Source organism: Haemaphysalis longicornis, unplaced genomic scaffold (genome assembly GCF_048455015.1).
Source record: "Haemaphysalis longicornis isolate Haplotype H1 unplaced genomic scaffold, Haemaphysalis longicornis Haplotype H1 scaffold_3, whole genome shotgun sequence".
Classification (NCBI taxonomy): domain Eukaryota; kingdom Metazoa; phylum Arthropoda; class Arachnida; order Ixodida; family Ixodidae; genus Haemaphysalis; species Haemaphysalis longicornis.
The window spans coordinates 174,222,765-174,238,360 of record NW_027526335.1 but is presented as its reverse complement, the minus strand read 5'-3'; the positions used below and the strand labels follow the sequence as shown (position 1 = coordinate 174,238,360).

The window sequence follows — 15,596 nt, the reverse complement described above, 5'->3', positions numbered from 1 at the left end:
CGCCAAATGTGACGTTCCCCTTTATTGGGTCGAGTTCACTAAGTAGACAAACAACAGTCCGGTTCTCGTCCTTTCACCTCCTCCTCTTCCTCCTCCTCTGGCTGCTACCCGGCTCCTCGTCGACCTCTCCCTTTTCCTGTTACAACCTTGTTATCTGACCCCCCCCCCCTTATGTAATGCCTTGGGGCCTTTAAGGGTATAATAAATTAAATGAAATGATTGAAATAAAACATTAATCAAATTTTCACCTCGAAACCGGTGTCGTGGTTTCCGTCGGCTTTAGATGACGACGATGATAGACGTACTCAACCGCACAGTATCATCGGTATTACGTTCGGAGAAGAGATCTTGTTGAAGAGGCACTAAGCTGTTAAAACCAGTTAGCTTATATTTGTAAATTGCAGTACCGTGAATACAAGTGAACCGCTTTTGAAATGGCATCAGTAATCTGATAATGGCGAAAATGACGAAAGATTGAAAACTTGCATTGCCTCTCTCCGTATAGTTAACGCTATAGTGCGATTTGAAACATCTAATATCGTGGATGGCAAAACAGAATTTGTGAAACTTTTTTAGGTGTTTATTTATGAAATTGTTACTTGCTTAGAACATGTTTAGGAACTCGTTTAGGCACAATGCAGATCTACGCGATCCCACGTTGTAAACAACACACATACACGAAACCTTTTTAACCGACATATGACATGTCGGGGGGGGGGGGGGGGGGGGGGAGAAGGCACACCCTGTGCTCACGCTCCGCACACGTTGGAGGCGAAGTGAGCCAACCGGGCGTAATTAGAGATGTGAGGGGCTGAGAAAAAAGAAAACAAAAACAGAAACAAAAAAGGCCTTAGAAAAAAACGTTTTTTCGTTTTTTAAACGAGATAATATTGAATAAAAAACAAAAAACAAAAAACAAACAAACAAAAACAAACAAAAAACAAACAAAAAACAAAAAACAAGCAACCAGTCTGCAGTGAGAGAAACACTTTTTGAAATCAATGGCTTGACGTGAAATCGCGCACACATTTTGAGAGCGGAAGCTCCGCTGGGACTTTTGTGATGCAGCATGTAACAATTATAGTCTTTTAAGTGTTTACGGAGAAATTTGGGGGCACTTAAGTCTCTTAAGTGATTTGGAGGCGAAAGCCCGCGATTATTGAAGACTTCTTCACCCCTGCATCGTGTTTGCGGTGCCTTCACGTTCACCTATCATGCGGCGCGCAACCGGATAATTTGTTCCTTCCTGGCACGGTATAGGGTTAGGGCTGTAGTTACCACACTTCACTGCGGCTCTGGACGACACGGGTTGAAGTCCCATTCGAATTCAGGTAGCTTATGTGTACATTTTTACTTATTTTCTTTTTACAACGGCCGTAATTTGGTATCATTCGCGCAACCTCCAGCAACTACGGTCGCTTTTCGCGTTTAATGAGCCATCTAAGGATTTCTCCTTAAAAAGTATGTCGATTTTTTTAGATCTCTGCGGAATCATTTCTTTTCAGTTTTTCATATTTTTGTGAAACATACAAAAAGCCAGTTTTTTCGGGCCACTTGGAATTTCATGAAAACTTACATCTCCAGGCGTAACGGCTAAAAGCAGTCGTGACTCGATATAGCCTAAATGCTGCTTCCTTCGTTATTTCGCAAACAGTTAGAAACAACGGGGACTCGTGGTGCCGATACGAAGACGGTTTCGCATTAAAACGGAGGCAAAGTGCAGCATTTTTGCTGATAATCAGTGATGCAAAGGCGGTTAGTACTGTCTTGGGGGTGCTGGGCATGTAATGGGTGGGGATACCCCCCTTGACGACTAGAAGTAGCCGCCTCCACAACGGTCAAGGAGACGTAACGAAGAACTGCTGCCACAGGAGAGTCGGTGCGCTCGCGCAATTTGTACAAAATCACCACAGCACTGAAATGCACGGGCAAAGTCGGCACTGCGTAGGTGCACCTAGCTCGGTGGGCAATGCTTGGGCTTCTGTACAGCGCTCATGGGTGGCTGTCACAAGGTGCACGACACTCACCTGACACCCACAGGTGTGCCACAAGGGTGTCATCAGTAGTTGCTCACCAGAGATAGCCAGGAGGGTGGCTAGTGGATCACCAGCCCGCCATTGATGATGGTAGAATCGGTGGTCCATATCATTGGCGTCTAACTGGTGCGTCAACAACCCACTAGGTACCCGTTGCCGTACTGACTCGCGTGTTACCCTCCCGTGGTCCAGCGGTGTCAGCGGGTGATCTGTGGTCAATTATTGGGGAATGGGACCCTAGTTGCTCACATACTTGTGACCATGGAGGTAAGAAATACCCAGGAGAGGCCCTGACGTCCTTTTTTGGGTAGCCGTTCCCACCATGCCAGAATGTTCCCGGATCCCAATAAACCCTTTCCTATTCCCCTATGCTGCGCCTCGCCTTGTGCGCTGCTTCCGTTCAAAGAGCAGCTGGTCGGGAACGCCGGGGCACGCGAACGCTGAGGAATCCAGCGCACGCCGTGAGACATGTTGAAGATCAGCGTTACTTGCTTTCTCCCCCGCTAATTTTGTTCACGCCCATAGCTCTTTCGAAACACCTTAACAATTGTTTGGGGAGATCAGCCAGCTTTTGCGCTGTACGTAGCAGTAGACAATTAAGCAACACTGTACATGGAGCTTTTTAAAAGACGGTACTTCCGCCACATTTTCCTAGTGGTCTACTAGAGGATACTAGTGGTCCCTCTTGAGTGTTCTTTCCTACATTATTGCGACCAATCAGTGACGACCCGTCGATGACCCACAGGCCGGGCACTAGTGCGTCACTCCTTGCGGGTAAGGAGATGCCCACGAGTTGTCAGACTGTCAGCGACCCACAGCACGCAGACTTTTAAGTTGCCTGCCAGTCACTGCTTATTCTTCTTTTCTGGGCGGCAGACAGATAAACATTACAAGCGTTGAGCGTTCGGATAGCCCAATATAGACACGTTGCTGTGTTGAAGGACCTCCTTTGCGTATTTACAGAACCGGCAGGTAGCCGCGGAAAAGCGGACGATGCGTTCTGGAATGGCAGAAAAGAAGAAGGAATTTGACTTTCTCCGGAGGGGGCGCGGAGCGTGAAATGACTTCCGTGAAAACGCCTTTGCCCCAGCGCGTTTCTCTTCGCTTCGGTCACTGTTGTTTTTGTTCCAACTTTCACCCCCCGCCAACGTTATTTCCCGACTGCCGCTTGGTTCCGTTAGGCGGGCCGGCGGTCTATTGTATGCAGTTCCGCGCAACGAAGGGGCCAGGCCCCTGAGGAAGCGACGTTTTTTTTCTTTTTACAGCTGGGCGCAGTGAGCACGTGCACGTTCTAGGATTGTACAGGAGAAACAAACAAACAAAAAAGAACTGCTATTCTGAAAGTAAGTTTTGAAGGGTCTCTATTGAAAGCCCTGGCTTGCTTCCTTACAGCCCCGCGTAACGTGACTTGACAGCGACGCCAAAGACGCCGAGGAAGAGGACACGAGCGGCGGTTCCCATCGGGCCGCTGTCTCGAGACCGTTCCCGGCGCCAGTCAATGGGAGCAGCAGCGAAAGAGGCACGGCAACGACGCCGCCGACCGGTTTCGCCGCCCCGCGCTGCCATTTAACTAGACCACCTCGCGCAATCAGTTTTTTCCCCCAAGTTGCGTGCATTGCTGCGGATGCTGATCGTCTGCAAGGGCGCGGCCACGAGTGGATTTAGCCATACCACGTCTCCTGTCAGAGCACCAATGCTCGCCCACTCAAGCGCACCTCAGTGACCACACGCTACAACTTCTGCTGCTCATCCGATGAGGAAAACGAAAAAAAACTGTGCGGAAATACACCAGCCGTGGTTCCTTTAGGAGTCGTTGGAGATGTGCTACGGAATCGGGCTCGCATACGCTGCACGCAAGATCATTTGCCGACCGCGCTTTCTCCGTTCGCGCGTGTGCACGTTCCCGATTGCCGCGAGTTCGAGACTTTCCTCGCTGCCTCGTCTGTGGCAGCGGGCAGAAGGAGCAGAGGCGACTCGCCCTGCGTAGCTTTTGCTCGCCGGCGTCGGCTGGGAATCCGCTTGCGCTGAACCAGTTGCGGGGACGCGCAGGCGCATGATGTAAGACAAGTGGGATATGGGTGCCTCATTTGCGTTCGGTGCCAGGCTGTGGAGGTTCTCGAGGGGCCGGCTACCGCCGCCAAGTGACCGCTCCGCTGACGGTCAGGCGATGTTTGATCTGCCGAATGTGTCATGCGCTGCCTTTTGCTGCTGGCCCTGGCAGCGATAAACGAGATAGAATGCCGCGGGGGCGCAACGTGGCGGGCTAACAAGGCCGAGTACGAGGAAATCGATGCTAGAGTGAACGTACGCCGGCGTTGGGCCCTCGAAGAAGACAAACAAAATCTATTGAGGGCGTTGTTCGTAGCATTCGTTGTCGCATACACTTTTAACTGATGTGTTCGTAGTGTGCGTGAGTAATAAATGAATTATTAGAGATTCGTATGCACGATTGTATCAGTGCTTGTCCATGCGTCCACTATCGGACAGTTAAAATATTCTTAACAAAACTCGAGGTAACAGCAGGCCACACACGTTACAGAGAAAGTTGAAGCGAGTATAAATGTTCACGAGGCTTTAAAGATGCGCTGACTTGTTTAAGTTTCCGTGGTGCTGTACGACAAATAGTTGCACTAGGATAAAGAAATTGCTGTCAAAAGGGTTTTCCGAATAATATGCGTGCAAGGTATGATTACCACGCACACCATCCTGTATCACTGCTGTGAAACGGCGCGGACGTAGCACATAAACCGGAATAAGTAATATATTTTTTAAAGTGTCGACTGGCCTTACTTCGCACTGTGCTGTGATTCACATCGAGAAAATTGCAACAGCTAACTATGTCCAAGACATGACAGCTCACTAAACTTTAAATCTTATCAGAGGTTCGACAATTCCGCGGAGGGCATGTCTGCTGCCACCAGAATCAAAACGCTGGAACTTGTGCGGCTTATGTCGTTACTTTTCAAGCAAGAGGGTCTTAATCCGAGTAGCAGGTAATCGCAAAAGAGCAGAGGAAAGTAAAATGGAAGGTCCGTCCGCTTTGCACCAACTGCCTACCTAGTCTTGGCTCCCCGCTCAAACCGGAACGATCCGGTCTTTCTAAATTTGCCTGCTTACTATCTGGCCAGCTTCTTAGAAATGGCCCGCAGCCAGCGTTACGAGGCAAGTATACAAATGATTGCTACCGGAGGCCGAAGGGGCGATCAACAGGAAGGAGGGGAGAGAGTGAGGTAACGAAAGAATCACTTTTATTGAGGCCGACCCGTGCGGGCTCCGCAGGAGGCTGTCGAGACAAGAAAGTAGGAAGGGGCCGCAGAGCGGCGGCGTTCTCTCCGAGCGAGACTGCAGAGCGACACACGGGGTCGCGCGGGCCGGACACCACTGGCGGGGGGCGCACTGATCAGTTCTGCGTGACTGGCGGCGTGGGGCAATGGGGCGTTTTATTCGGATCACACTGGGGCAGGGCGCCCGAAGCGGAGCGCCCTTAGCTGGCCGGCGCGCGTAACGGGACTTTGGCGTCGGCCCAGCTACGAGGAAGGGAAGGGGAGAACGGAGTCCGAGAGGAGACACGTAACGGCATTCCGGCCGGCTCGGGCCCACGTGGCCGACGTCCTTGGGCACCGGTCCAGACGGCGAGGCCGTCGATGGCCGGACCCGACCGGTCCGAAGAAGACGATGCCGCTCGCGACGCCTGCCTCGGGGCGTGGGAAGAGGCTGGCTAGAGGGAGACGTGCGTCTATTTGCGGAAGGCGAAGTAGTCTCCCGTCGGGTCCTCGAGCCACGGGTAGTTCTGCGGGCACTCGACACACGTGTGCAGCCGGATGGTCTCGCCGGGCAGTTCCCTGGTGGTCAGGGGGCACGCGTTGGGAAGGCTGCAGTACGCCTGGCCCTTGACGTCACACTTCTCCTTCCAGGGCGCGAAGTCCCGGATGGCGGACAGCTCAGTGGGCTGCTGCATCCACTGCAGCACCTGCGTCATGGTCACGAAGAAGACGTCGTTCTTGTCCAGGGTCTCGTCGATCCACTGGATGAACGCGTCCAGGTACTCGGGGTTCAGCTTCAGCCAACCCGCGTGGAAGTACAGGCCCAGGGGCGCCCTGTTGGTCTTGTAGTGGCGGTCCAGGTTGTGGTTGAGGAAGTTGTAGAACTGTTCGCCTGAGATGATATTGCTACAACTGTCCACCATAGCGCAGCCGGCCAGCTCCTCGTCGAAGGTGGGGTCGTCTCGGCGATCCAACTCGTTCATGACCATCTCCCACACGGCGTGAGATCGGCTGGGGCAGTTCTGGCCGTTTCCGTGGCACTTGTGGGGCATCCTGAAGTACAGGGTGTACGGCCACAGGGGTGGGTTGCTCAGCGGCGCGGCGATGGTGGAGTCGTAGAGGAAGGCCTGCTCCTCCATCATGAAGAACTGGCTGTTGCCGCCCACCCGCAAGTAGGGCGCACGGACTCCGACGATCGAGTTGTCGGTAATGTTGGCGAAGCGCTCCATGATGAGCCTCACTCCGGCCATCTCCTTGGCCCAGGTCTCGGTGCTGGCCTCGGACCAGTACTTCTCCACGTGCTTGTGCCTGCGCGCGAGCAAAGAAAAAATAAAGAAATGCAGCCCCATGCGCCATCAGCAAAGCGGTCACGCACCTGTCGGCGCGGAACAAGTTTGTAACAGGCTCAACAAGGACAGCACCCGACCAGAACCATGCGCGCGATAGAAAAACGAGATATGCGGCGACGGCAGGGAAGGACCTCCGGTTTTGCTTTATTGCATGCGGAGCGCATTTCAACCGGCTTAACTTTATTGCGCAATAAAATATGGCATGTCACAAGCCGATCTAGGCCGAACGAAAAGAAACGCCGTGAAAACGAATGCTGGGAAGAAACCGCCACTTTCGTTGCCATTAGGTGGTAGAGAGAGCGTTTAAAGGTATAAGCTTTCGCTTTGTGCGGCTTGAGTTTTGCTGCCCTAAATGACTCCGCGTTGGTCTCCGCGCAGTTTTGGACGGGGCTGCTTCTAAATTGCCTCATCGTTTTAAGCTTCTAGATGCGCAGCGGCCGCACTGTGCGGGGCGCAATCGAGGAAGCGGGCATGCAGGAAGGAAGACTTTCTCACGTGATAGAGTGGGCGGCCATTTCGTGTCCGCGTCGGTGCAGCTCCTGCACGGCCGAGTAGTTGGTGTACTTGTGGGAGACGAAAAAGGTGGCCTTGACCTGGCAGCCGTTGGGGTTGTTGCGGCCCTCCTTGAAGATCTTCTCGTAGATGTCGATGTTGTTGTTGTTGATGGCGTCGTCGAAGGTGATGGTGATCATCTGAGGCACCACGTTAGGCTCCAGGCGGCCCGGGATCTGCGTGCCGTCGGCGGAGCAGAAGCAGTCGGGCAGTACGCACTGGTTCTGGTCGCACGGCGGGGCCCTGTTGGGGTCCTTGTCCACCGTGCAGGCGTTCTCGTCGGAGCCGTCGCTGCAGTCGGGGTTACCGTTGCAGAACATCTCCTTGGCGATACAGTCGCCGTTTCCGCAGGCCAGCTTGCCGGTCTCGCAGATTGGTTCGTCGGTGGCCAGAAGAGGGGCGACTAGCCTGGGCTCTGCGGAAAGTAGAGGGATCTGCTTAGTTCACTGAAACATTTCTAAGCCGAGTAACACGACAAAAATAGTTTTTTGTATCGTTAACAGATGGGAGCTCGTCTGCGTTCAAACGCTTTGTTTTAGGGAATGGAAGGTAAAGTATGCGCAAACGAAACCGCAATAGACGTGGTTGAAGAACACTAAGGCCCAAAAGTGAATGCGCGTCACAGAAAGCTGACGTCTTTCGAAAGGTGCTGTTCTTCATGCATACTGCTGGCTACAAAAAACAGCCATGATGTTTAATAAAAATCAACTAAATATCGCAGTGTTCTGCGGTCATCCTGGACAGCCGTATGAGGCAGTTCAACAGTCTACTCAGCTGAGCGATGCTGAGTGGGCTCACATAGAACGGCCTCGTGAGTGACCAGGAAATCCATGATCATTGCGGTTCGCCGCCACAAAATCTGTAATACGTCGCTTACTCTAGCCATATTGATATTGAAGTTGGGAGTAAATTTATAATTTATGACCTTATTGGCATCGTCATCATCGTTTAATATTATTTATGAAGGGAACGTAAGGCCACTGCTATACCGTACGAGGACCAATGATTATTGGGCAGGCCAAAAGAACTGGGGATGACGGGAACCTAATCTGGAACTGATGGTCGCACCACGCTCACGAAGCAGCTGCAACGAGTCCAACTTTTAATTATCACTTCGATCGCGCTCGCGGGGCTGTTGCCGACTAATGAGGGACAAAATTCTGGAAGAAAGTGAGAATATTTTCCAGTACAAAGTGCCGATATAATTGTTGTGGAGGTTTGCGTTCGTGTGTAGAAGGGGGAATTTGTGCGTAGACTATATCCACAAGAGCGAGTAAATTTAATTTAGTAGTTCACAATCTGAGCATCCTGCTGTTCATATTCTAAAACGACCGCTAACACAAAATGCATCTTACACGTTTTGCGCCAGGGAAACGTTAGGCAGCGGCGTAGGATTTATCTGCCTTTGGTTTGCTAAGGTGCGAGTTAAGCACAGATGAACGTTGTGGGCGCTCACCATGCACACCTTATAAGGCGCGATGCATAAGGGAGGAAGGTTAAGATTCCAAAGGCGTACTCACTTTCGAGCTGTTCGCAGTTCTTGACGTTGGCCTTCCAGTCACACGTTTGCTTCTCGATGTCGAAGGCGAGACCAGACGGGCACCGCAGAGCCAGCAGGCCCTGGACGGAACACCGCACCACATCTCTGCAGTCTTCGTCGGCGGTTAGCCGGAAGTACTCCGAGGGTGACCGGCCTTTGCACAGTTCGGCGTCATTCTCGATGTCCGTCGAAATCTGCCGCTTTACTATGGAACTAGCCCGGGCACCTGGAAAGGCACGGAAGAGACCGGAGCACCAAAGGCTGTAGCTTGGAGGGACACAGCTTAACCTTAATGTACGCGATTGGTAATCCGCGTACATTCGTCCTGGTTCTTGAAAGACCTACATCACTCGCTAACGGTGCGTCGGAAAAATACACGTCGTGCAATTGCCTCTTTCTAGCCACTTTCTGAAGCGAATACTGGCGGAAATATAGTCGTCCTTGTATTCTAGAACATCACTTGCACTGTTGCGGAAGGCGAGAGGCTTTGCATACTAGGTCGAAAAAAACCTGCTTTCCGATGAGGCTTTCGATCGCTAAGGCGGAAGTAGTCGTGGAAAGCTACAGCGCGAATTTCCCTATCTGCAATCACTGCGATGTGGTGGCATCATTACGTCACCTAATTTCCATTAGCGCTGAACAAATACCTAGATGAAATTGGGCATGGTTCATTTCCCTGCTTTTGCATCGCATAAGGCGCAGAGGCTTGGTAAATACTAAAGATTCCGCCAATACACGAAGGGGTAATTTAGGGCGTAAATGACACGTCATTGCGTTATACACAGTCCATCATGTTAGTATGAGTAGTCGCTAGCTTGATAACTCCGGGGTGAACACATGTAAGCTGGTGGGTTACCACACTGGGCGCAGGAGCGACTCTTCGCGACATCTCAGCAATAGATATGCCGAATTTACTGTAAAAAAAGAGCAAAGGCAAAGGTACTGGTGCTTGAGCCCCGTAGCTTGGACCGCTGGTTGCATTGATCGAAGGAGCTCGCCGTTACCAGAGGCACAGTTCAAACCAGGGCTCACGCTGCAATACCTTTGCCTTCGTTCCGAGATTCATAGCGACGCAAGTCGGCCTAGGGCACAGTGTTCCGCGGGAAACCATTGGCAATCCTGGAGTCCAAACCCGGGTCCTACCGTGTGCCGCGAGGAGGGCGAGGAGGAAGGAGAGGAGAAGTGGGACCGCGTGAGTCCCCATCGTGGCAGAAGTGCAAGAAGCTCGGCCGCGAGAGCCGGCAAAGCTTTTATAGGTCCTACTTGGCACACGGGACACCCTTTCCCAGCGCGTTTCTGGGGCAGCCGCCATTGGCCGCGCGCACTCCCACGTCAGCCGGCGAGCCAACGTCCTCGCGGCGGCAGCGAAAGCAACCGTCGCATCGGGACCACGCCGAGGCTCTCGCGCCACGACGCTGAACTGCGCCCCCTCCTGTTCGCGGAGTCGGGAACGTCGAAGTTGTGCACTGTAACTTGTTATCGTTTCAGAGGTTCGCTTGCTTTCTTTCATGACGTAAGAAGTTCGGATATTACAAGCAGCCCGTTTCCGAAGCCACGCAGGGGTGTGGCGAAGGAGGATGTGTGTTGTGACTTTTTCTAACTCTGCGCTGTGACATCTCACGCGTTCTAAGTCACCTTAACAATGTAGTGCTCCCAGTTTATCGTATATTTGAAATTCCGATAGCTGGGACTGCCACATCAGGTTAAAAAAAAACGTGGTGTTTTTTTGGTTCAAAAAAACATCCGGTTCAAAAAACCATCGCTTACTACGACAACGAGCTACAAGACCGCAACAATGGTCGAAATTACGAGATCCAAAAAGTCGAGCAATTTATTAGTCTAGGTTCATTATTGTGGAAACAGCAAGATAGGTGGTGACGATAATGCTCGAATTATTCTAGGAAGTTATGATTTTCTCATTAATATCGAATTGTTGGGGGAACCCATTTTGTTTCGATTGCAGGATAAAGTATACTTTGAGCGTGAAATTGCTTGGGTGCCGTCATAATTCTAAATCGTAATCGCTACAATACACCATTCCGGCATGCCTGCGGCGTTGGCAAGTGAGAGAGCTTCATCAGCGAAGAGGAAATGGAGGAGAAAAACCAGGGGGGAGAGAAGAAAAGGTCAAGGAGATTACTGGGACCGAACGCTTAGACAATGGGGCGTAATAAAACGATTCCCGCGCGATCAGGTTTCGAATGGCTCCAGCCTCCGCACAGCAGAGCTGGCCGACGCCCGGGCAGCGGCAGCCAGACGAGGTCGTCCGGGCGGCCAGCGTCTGGCTCCCCCGAAGCCGTTCTATTGAAAATGCGAGGCGTACGCAGGAGGAAGGTCGGCTCGCAGCGTCTGTCCTCGTGCTTAGCAATTTCGTACAGCACCAGAGAACCCGTTCATGCAGAAAGTAGTTCTTCGAGAATGAGCCGGGAAGCGGCATACACGCGTACAACCGCGCCCTCTGTCTGTGGCCACAGAAGGGCTTGACGCTGACAGTGCCCAGAGAGAGAGCCGACTTCATTCAACGCAGCCGCCACTCCCGCAGAATAAATCAAGTCGGCACGTCGGCGTGACAATGGCTCATCGTTGATACTGATTGAACTGCTATCGAAGCCTCTCCGCGCACTGCGTGGAACTAGGCAGACAGCGCGGCCCGTAGACAACAACCCTTGACAGTAGTGCGGTATGGCGCGGCGCGCTGCCTCCGATCAGCGCCGGCTTCGTCTTCCTCGGGTGAAGCTTCTATTTGAGAGTAGAGAAACAGGTTTCCCCTTCGCCCTGGGGGAAAATCCAGTTATGTAAGGTGAAAAGGCAGGAGCGGCCAAGTAGGACGAGAATCTGTGTCGACCCGCTAGCTGGGCGCGCTGTTGTTCCGGGCGAAAGTTGCGCCGGCCGCCGCAGCCACAGCGCCCGGACCGGTCCCCAGAACGCCCCCGAGGACGAGGAGGCAGTGAGCGGTGACGCTGGCACAGCCGCGACGCCCCTCTCGGTTTCGGGCCTCGCCCTTGAATCATCTCTGCAGCGCCACGGGCGCGTTCCTCCTGCTCTGCTTGAGGAGGCGACGAGGGTGGAACAGCCAGCGCCGAGACACCTTCTCTGCCCACACGACGCACGCACGCACGCACGCAGGCGGGCAAGGATGGAGGCGTGTAGCCGAGAAAGCAAACAAATTTGCACACGCGTGTGTGTGGCGGTCCACAATTGCGGGGCTCGCGGAAAGCACGCCTCCGAAGAAGCAAAGCCTTTCCGCGCACTGCTTAGAGAAAAAAAAGCAGACTCTTCCATTGTGGTGTTGCGGGCATCGCGGAAGGGATACGGAAGCCACTGCTATCCCAGAAGCGCAGTGCATCAATGTAACGAAATGAAATCACGCCTCTGTCACCACAGAGTACGCGAAAGACATCAACTGCGTGAAGAGGAAGGAAACAGAGAGTACAGACATGAGCGAGAGGTGAAGTTATTCAAGAGGTGGAAGTTTGGTTTGGGCGTGTGCGCGAACTGGTTATTTTCCTCGAGTGTAGACGTGAGGAAGGAAGCGAGAACCGTCTTTATTTTCGGATAGTACTCACGGTTTTTTCGTCACACATCCGTAAGGAGTAGGGTGGTCCATACCGCATGATGTGTAAGCCGTGCTTCTTCTTGTGAATGCCTGAAGGGAAAGCACAAGTGGTTGTAGCGCCTTGCAGAATGCCGCGATTCATAATTGCAAACTGATTACCCCAGCTATGGTCAGCAGACTGCATGTGGCATGAAATGTTTAATTCCGAATACTGGGTTAATGAAACAATTGCGTTTGTAGTGCAGGCGTCTCATTTCTAGGGCGTGACTTCAGATTAAACCGCGAAACCCGGAAGTAGCATTCCGCACTACGAAGAAATAACACAACTGCCGTTTTAGAATTTGTGATGATTGTGGATTAGCGCTTTTGCGTTAGCGCTAATGCTACTGCCGTATCTTCGCCGTGGACGGGTTGGTTCTTCGGATGGTCAGGAAGTTGCGCTGGACTTGATTGGAAGGGAAATGGGAGACGGTTGAGAAGGCACCATGCCACCGATATTCCGCTGCGTCGACGAGTATTGTCGCAGTATTGTCGGTGTAATGCTTGTGCGCATTGTGAACGCCTTTCAGTGTGAAATTTTGGGTGCATGGTTTTTGGAACAGGTTTGATAATTAGGCTAGCATGGACATCGTGAGGTGGACTGATTTTGAACTCTTGGGGGCGGGAAGAGGGGGGTCTTTAGAGGGGAAAGGCGACAGCAACAAACGAACCACAGACCGTGGTAGATCCAGTGTTTGCGGGTCATTTAGGAAAACGAATAGAAAAAAGAATAAAAAACGAATAATTTAGTTTAAAGTGAGTGCCTCACAAAATAAATCTGTGAGGTAAGCAGACAATCCATGAAAACACGAACGATGACTTAGCCCTCATTCACACAGCCGTTGTTCACCCCGTCACTTCACCGTCACGTCAAGGTCTGCCGTCATGGGCGAACGTTTTTCGGGCGATTTCTCGCCGAAAACGGTGCGACGGTGACGGGAAGCCGAGCTCTACGTTTCCGTCCCGTCAACGCGACAGGACCATGCCCCGCGCTAAACCAGCTACTCAGAAAACAAATTTTTACGGCTAAATATAGCGAAAAGTGAGCACAAGCCATTTTCTTTACTTTTCAGGTTAAGCACGCTCAATTATAGGCTAAACTAATCACTAGGCAGACAACCCTCTACTCTGACGGAGAGCTCCAGTACGAATGCTACTCCGTTTACGTCTCCGGTGCGGTTTCTTGACGTGACGGTGCCGTGACGGAGAAGTTGACGGCTGTGTGAATGAGGGCTTACACTGAACAATGATAACAGTAAAATGTCCCAATAAATGAAATTTGAATATAATCGAAACTTGGGCTGGGGTGTCGCTAAATTGGCACATACGAGAATAGTTTAAGGGATAACGATTCCAGTTCGTTCGAAAAAAAAACACAGAGAAGCTTACTGCATGTGGCGAGAGCAAACTGAGGATGCGTCCTTATAGAATAGAAAATTTGAGTTACTTACATCCAAGGTTAATTACTACGACGAGGAAGACATATACAAAGCATATCGGCAGAAATGACATGAACTTCTGACCCGGAAGTGTTTCACCATGTTTCCAGATATTACGTAAGGAACAAAATTAAGGTACACACCAAACTATCAAAGTTAAGGAGCATGAGCTGAGTTATGGTGCATGTTGGACACAGGGCAGTGTCCTGTTTCTTAGTGGTCGTGCGGGTTACAAGAAGTTGAACATGCTTTAGTAGCTTTGCACATGACAGTGAATCAGGAGTGGTTTTACAGGGGAAGAAGGGGCCTACTTTACCATAATTGAATCATACCAATGGCATGTCAACACTGTTGGTGACGTATAGTGAGATTTTATTGACTAGAAAAACGCTATTTGAAAATACGTGTAAACCTTTTTCGCGCATTGCCAATTATGTCGCAGTTATGCACGTTACGCTCGAGACTAACCCGAACTGTTGCATGCGGATAGTGTGTACAGTTTCAAAAAAGAACTGGATCGTGGAACTTCTTAAATAAGAGGAAAATGCAAACAAAGAAAACAAGCCGAAGGGTGATTAACTTGACTTGCGGAGAGGAGAATCTCAGCCTACCTACAATGCTAAAACACACATACTTATTTTGATCAATACGAGGATGCGATTTTCCGTCAACATTGTATGAGAACAAGGTGACGCCAGTTATACGTGGTTTTGTAATTACATTGGTTTTAGATGCGTTGATGAGGAGCTCGCTCTGTGCGCACTAATAATGGCGCACCAATAATGGCGCACCAATAAATGCGCCCCATTAACGCACCAATGACGGCGCAGCAATAAAAACATGTAACGGCTGTCTGTAGAGCAACAGTGCTAGCAGCACTCGCCTAATCAGTCTTAGCTGCACGCTTTACCCCTGTGTCCTTCTCAACGTTTTGTCCTTCTAGCTGTTTAACGCACACACGTCACGTGTTTATTTATTTATTTATTTATTTATTTATTTATTTATTTATTTATTTATTTATTTATTTATTTACAGAGTACTCTCCAGCGCCGAGGCATTATAGCATGGTAGTGGGTTGTAAAATACAAATGGTAAGAAGGTCATTAGCACAGTCCCTGATTTGTTGGCGTTTTGGCTGCTTGGTGTGTTGGCTGCTTTAAGATCGCAAGCTTCGAGCAGGCTTTCAGGTTTTGCAACCTGGTACCTCCCAACCAGAACCAATCTTAAGAAGGAGAACATCTGAAGTTGAAAGAGGTGAGGTCGGCTGTGAGCCCCCGAAAAAACGTTGCACCAACCTAACAACCAAACGCTGTACAAATCTAACAACCAAGCAGCCAAGCATAGATATCAAAATATTTTGCACAAAATTCATGTCTAGGAATGTGGGTTCAGTAAAAATCGAAGAAACACCAATATTGCAAACAGAACATGTAGAGGCCTGAGGAAAGTCAGCACCAGTGATCTCCTAAACGAGGGGCGACTACCCGTTTATTTAAGAAAAGATCACCTGTTTTTTAATTGTTCCTGAAGAGGGAAGTGAAATACAGGTACGTATAACGTTGAAGTAGTTTTTGAACTAGTAACTCATGGAAGATTACGTCACAAAACGTGCTCAATCAAAGTATATTACGCCAAGCTAGTTTCTCCGCCTGAACTTTTGCCGAAACATGCGACACAACTGGCAAGATTGTTGCTAGTAAGTCGTCCGTAACGAAAGCCATGTTATTTTGTTGTAAATTTATATGTAATTCTTAACCTTAATAGCTATCGCAGAACGATAATTTTAACGCAATAGTACGGTCCGCAATAGTACGATCCACGT

At 50.6% G+C, this 15,596-nt stretch overlaps 1 protein-coding gene across 1 annotated transcript; it reads right to left on the bottom strand.

The window, feature by feature from the left end:
* Nucleotides 1–5,267: 5,267 nt before the first annotated feature.
* Nucleotides 5,268–9,962, bottom strand: LOC144175808 (chitin deacetylase 1-like). Its single transcript, XM_077704807.1, has 4 exons — nucleotides 9,884–9,962; nucleotides 8,721–8,966; nucleotides 7,144–7,615; nucleotides 5,268–6,607 (listed from the first exon to the last, which is right to left on the bottom strand). The coding sequence occupies exons 1-4, from the start codon at nucleotides 9,942–9,944 to the stop codon at nucleotides 5,773–5,775; spliced, it is 1,614 nt and encodes a 537-aa protein (XP_077560933.1). The 5' UTR covers nucleotides 9,945–9,962; the 3' UTR covers nucleotides 5,268–5,772.
* Nucleotides 9,963–15,596: the final 5,634 nt, after the last annotated feature.

Excerpts from the sequence above, each read along its gene's own strand:
- LOC144175808 (XM_077704807.1), bottom strand. The coding sequence starts at position 9,944 with ATGGGGACTCACGCGGTCCCACTTCTCCTCTCCTTCCTCCTCGCCCTC. Across the intron at positions 8,967-9,883 it reads CGCCCTCCTCGCGGCACACG|GTGCCCGGGCTAGTTCCATA; the intron begins GTAGGACCCGGG and ends GTGCCTTTCCAG. Across the intron at positions 7,616-8,720 it reads GAACTGCGAACAGCTCGAAA|AGCCCAGGCTAGTCGCCCCT; the intron begins GTGAGTACGCCT and ends TACTTTCCGCAG.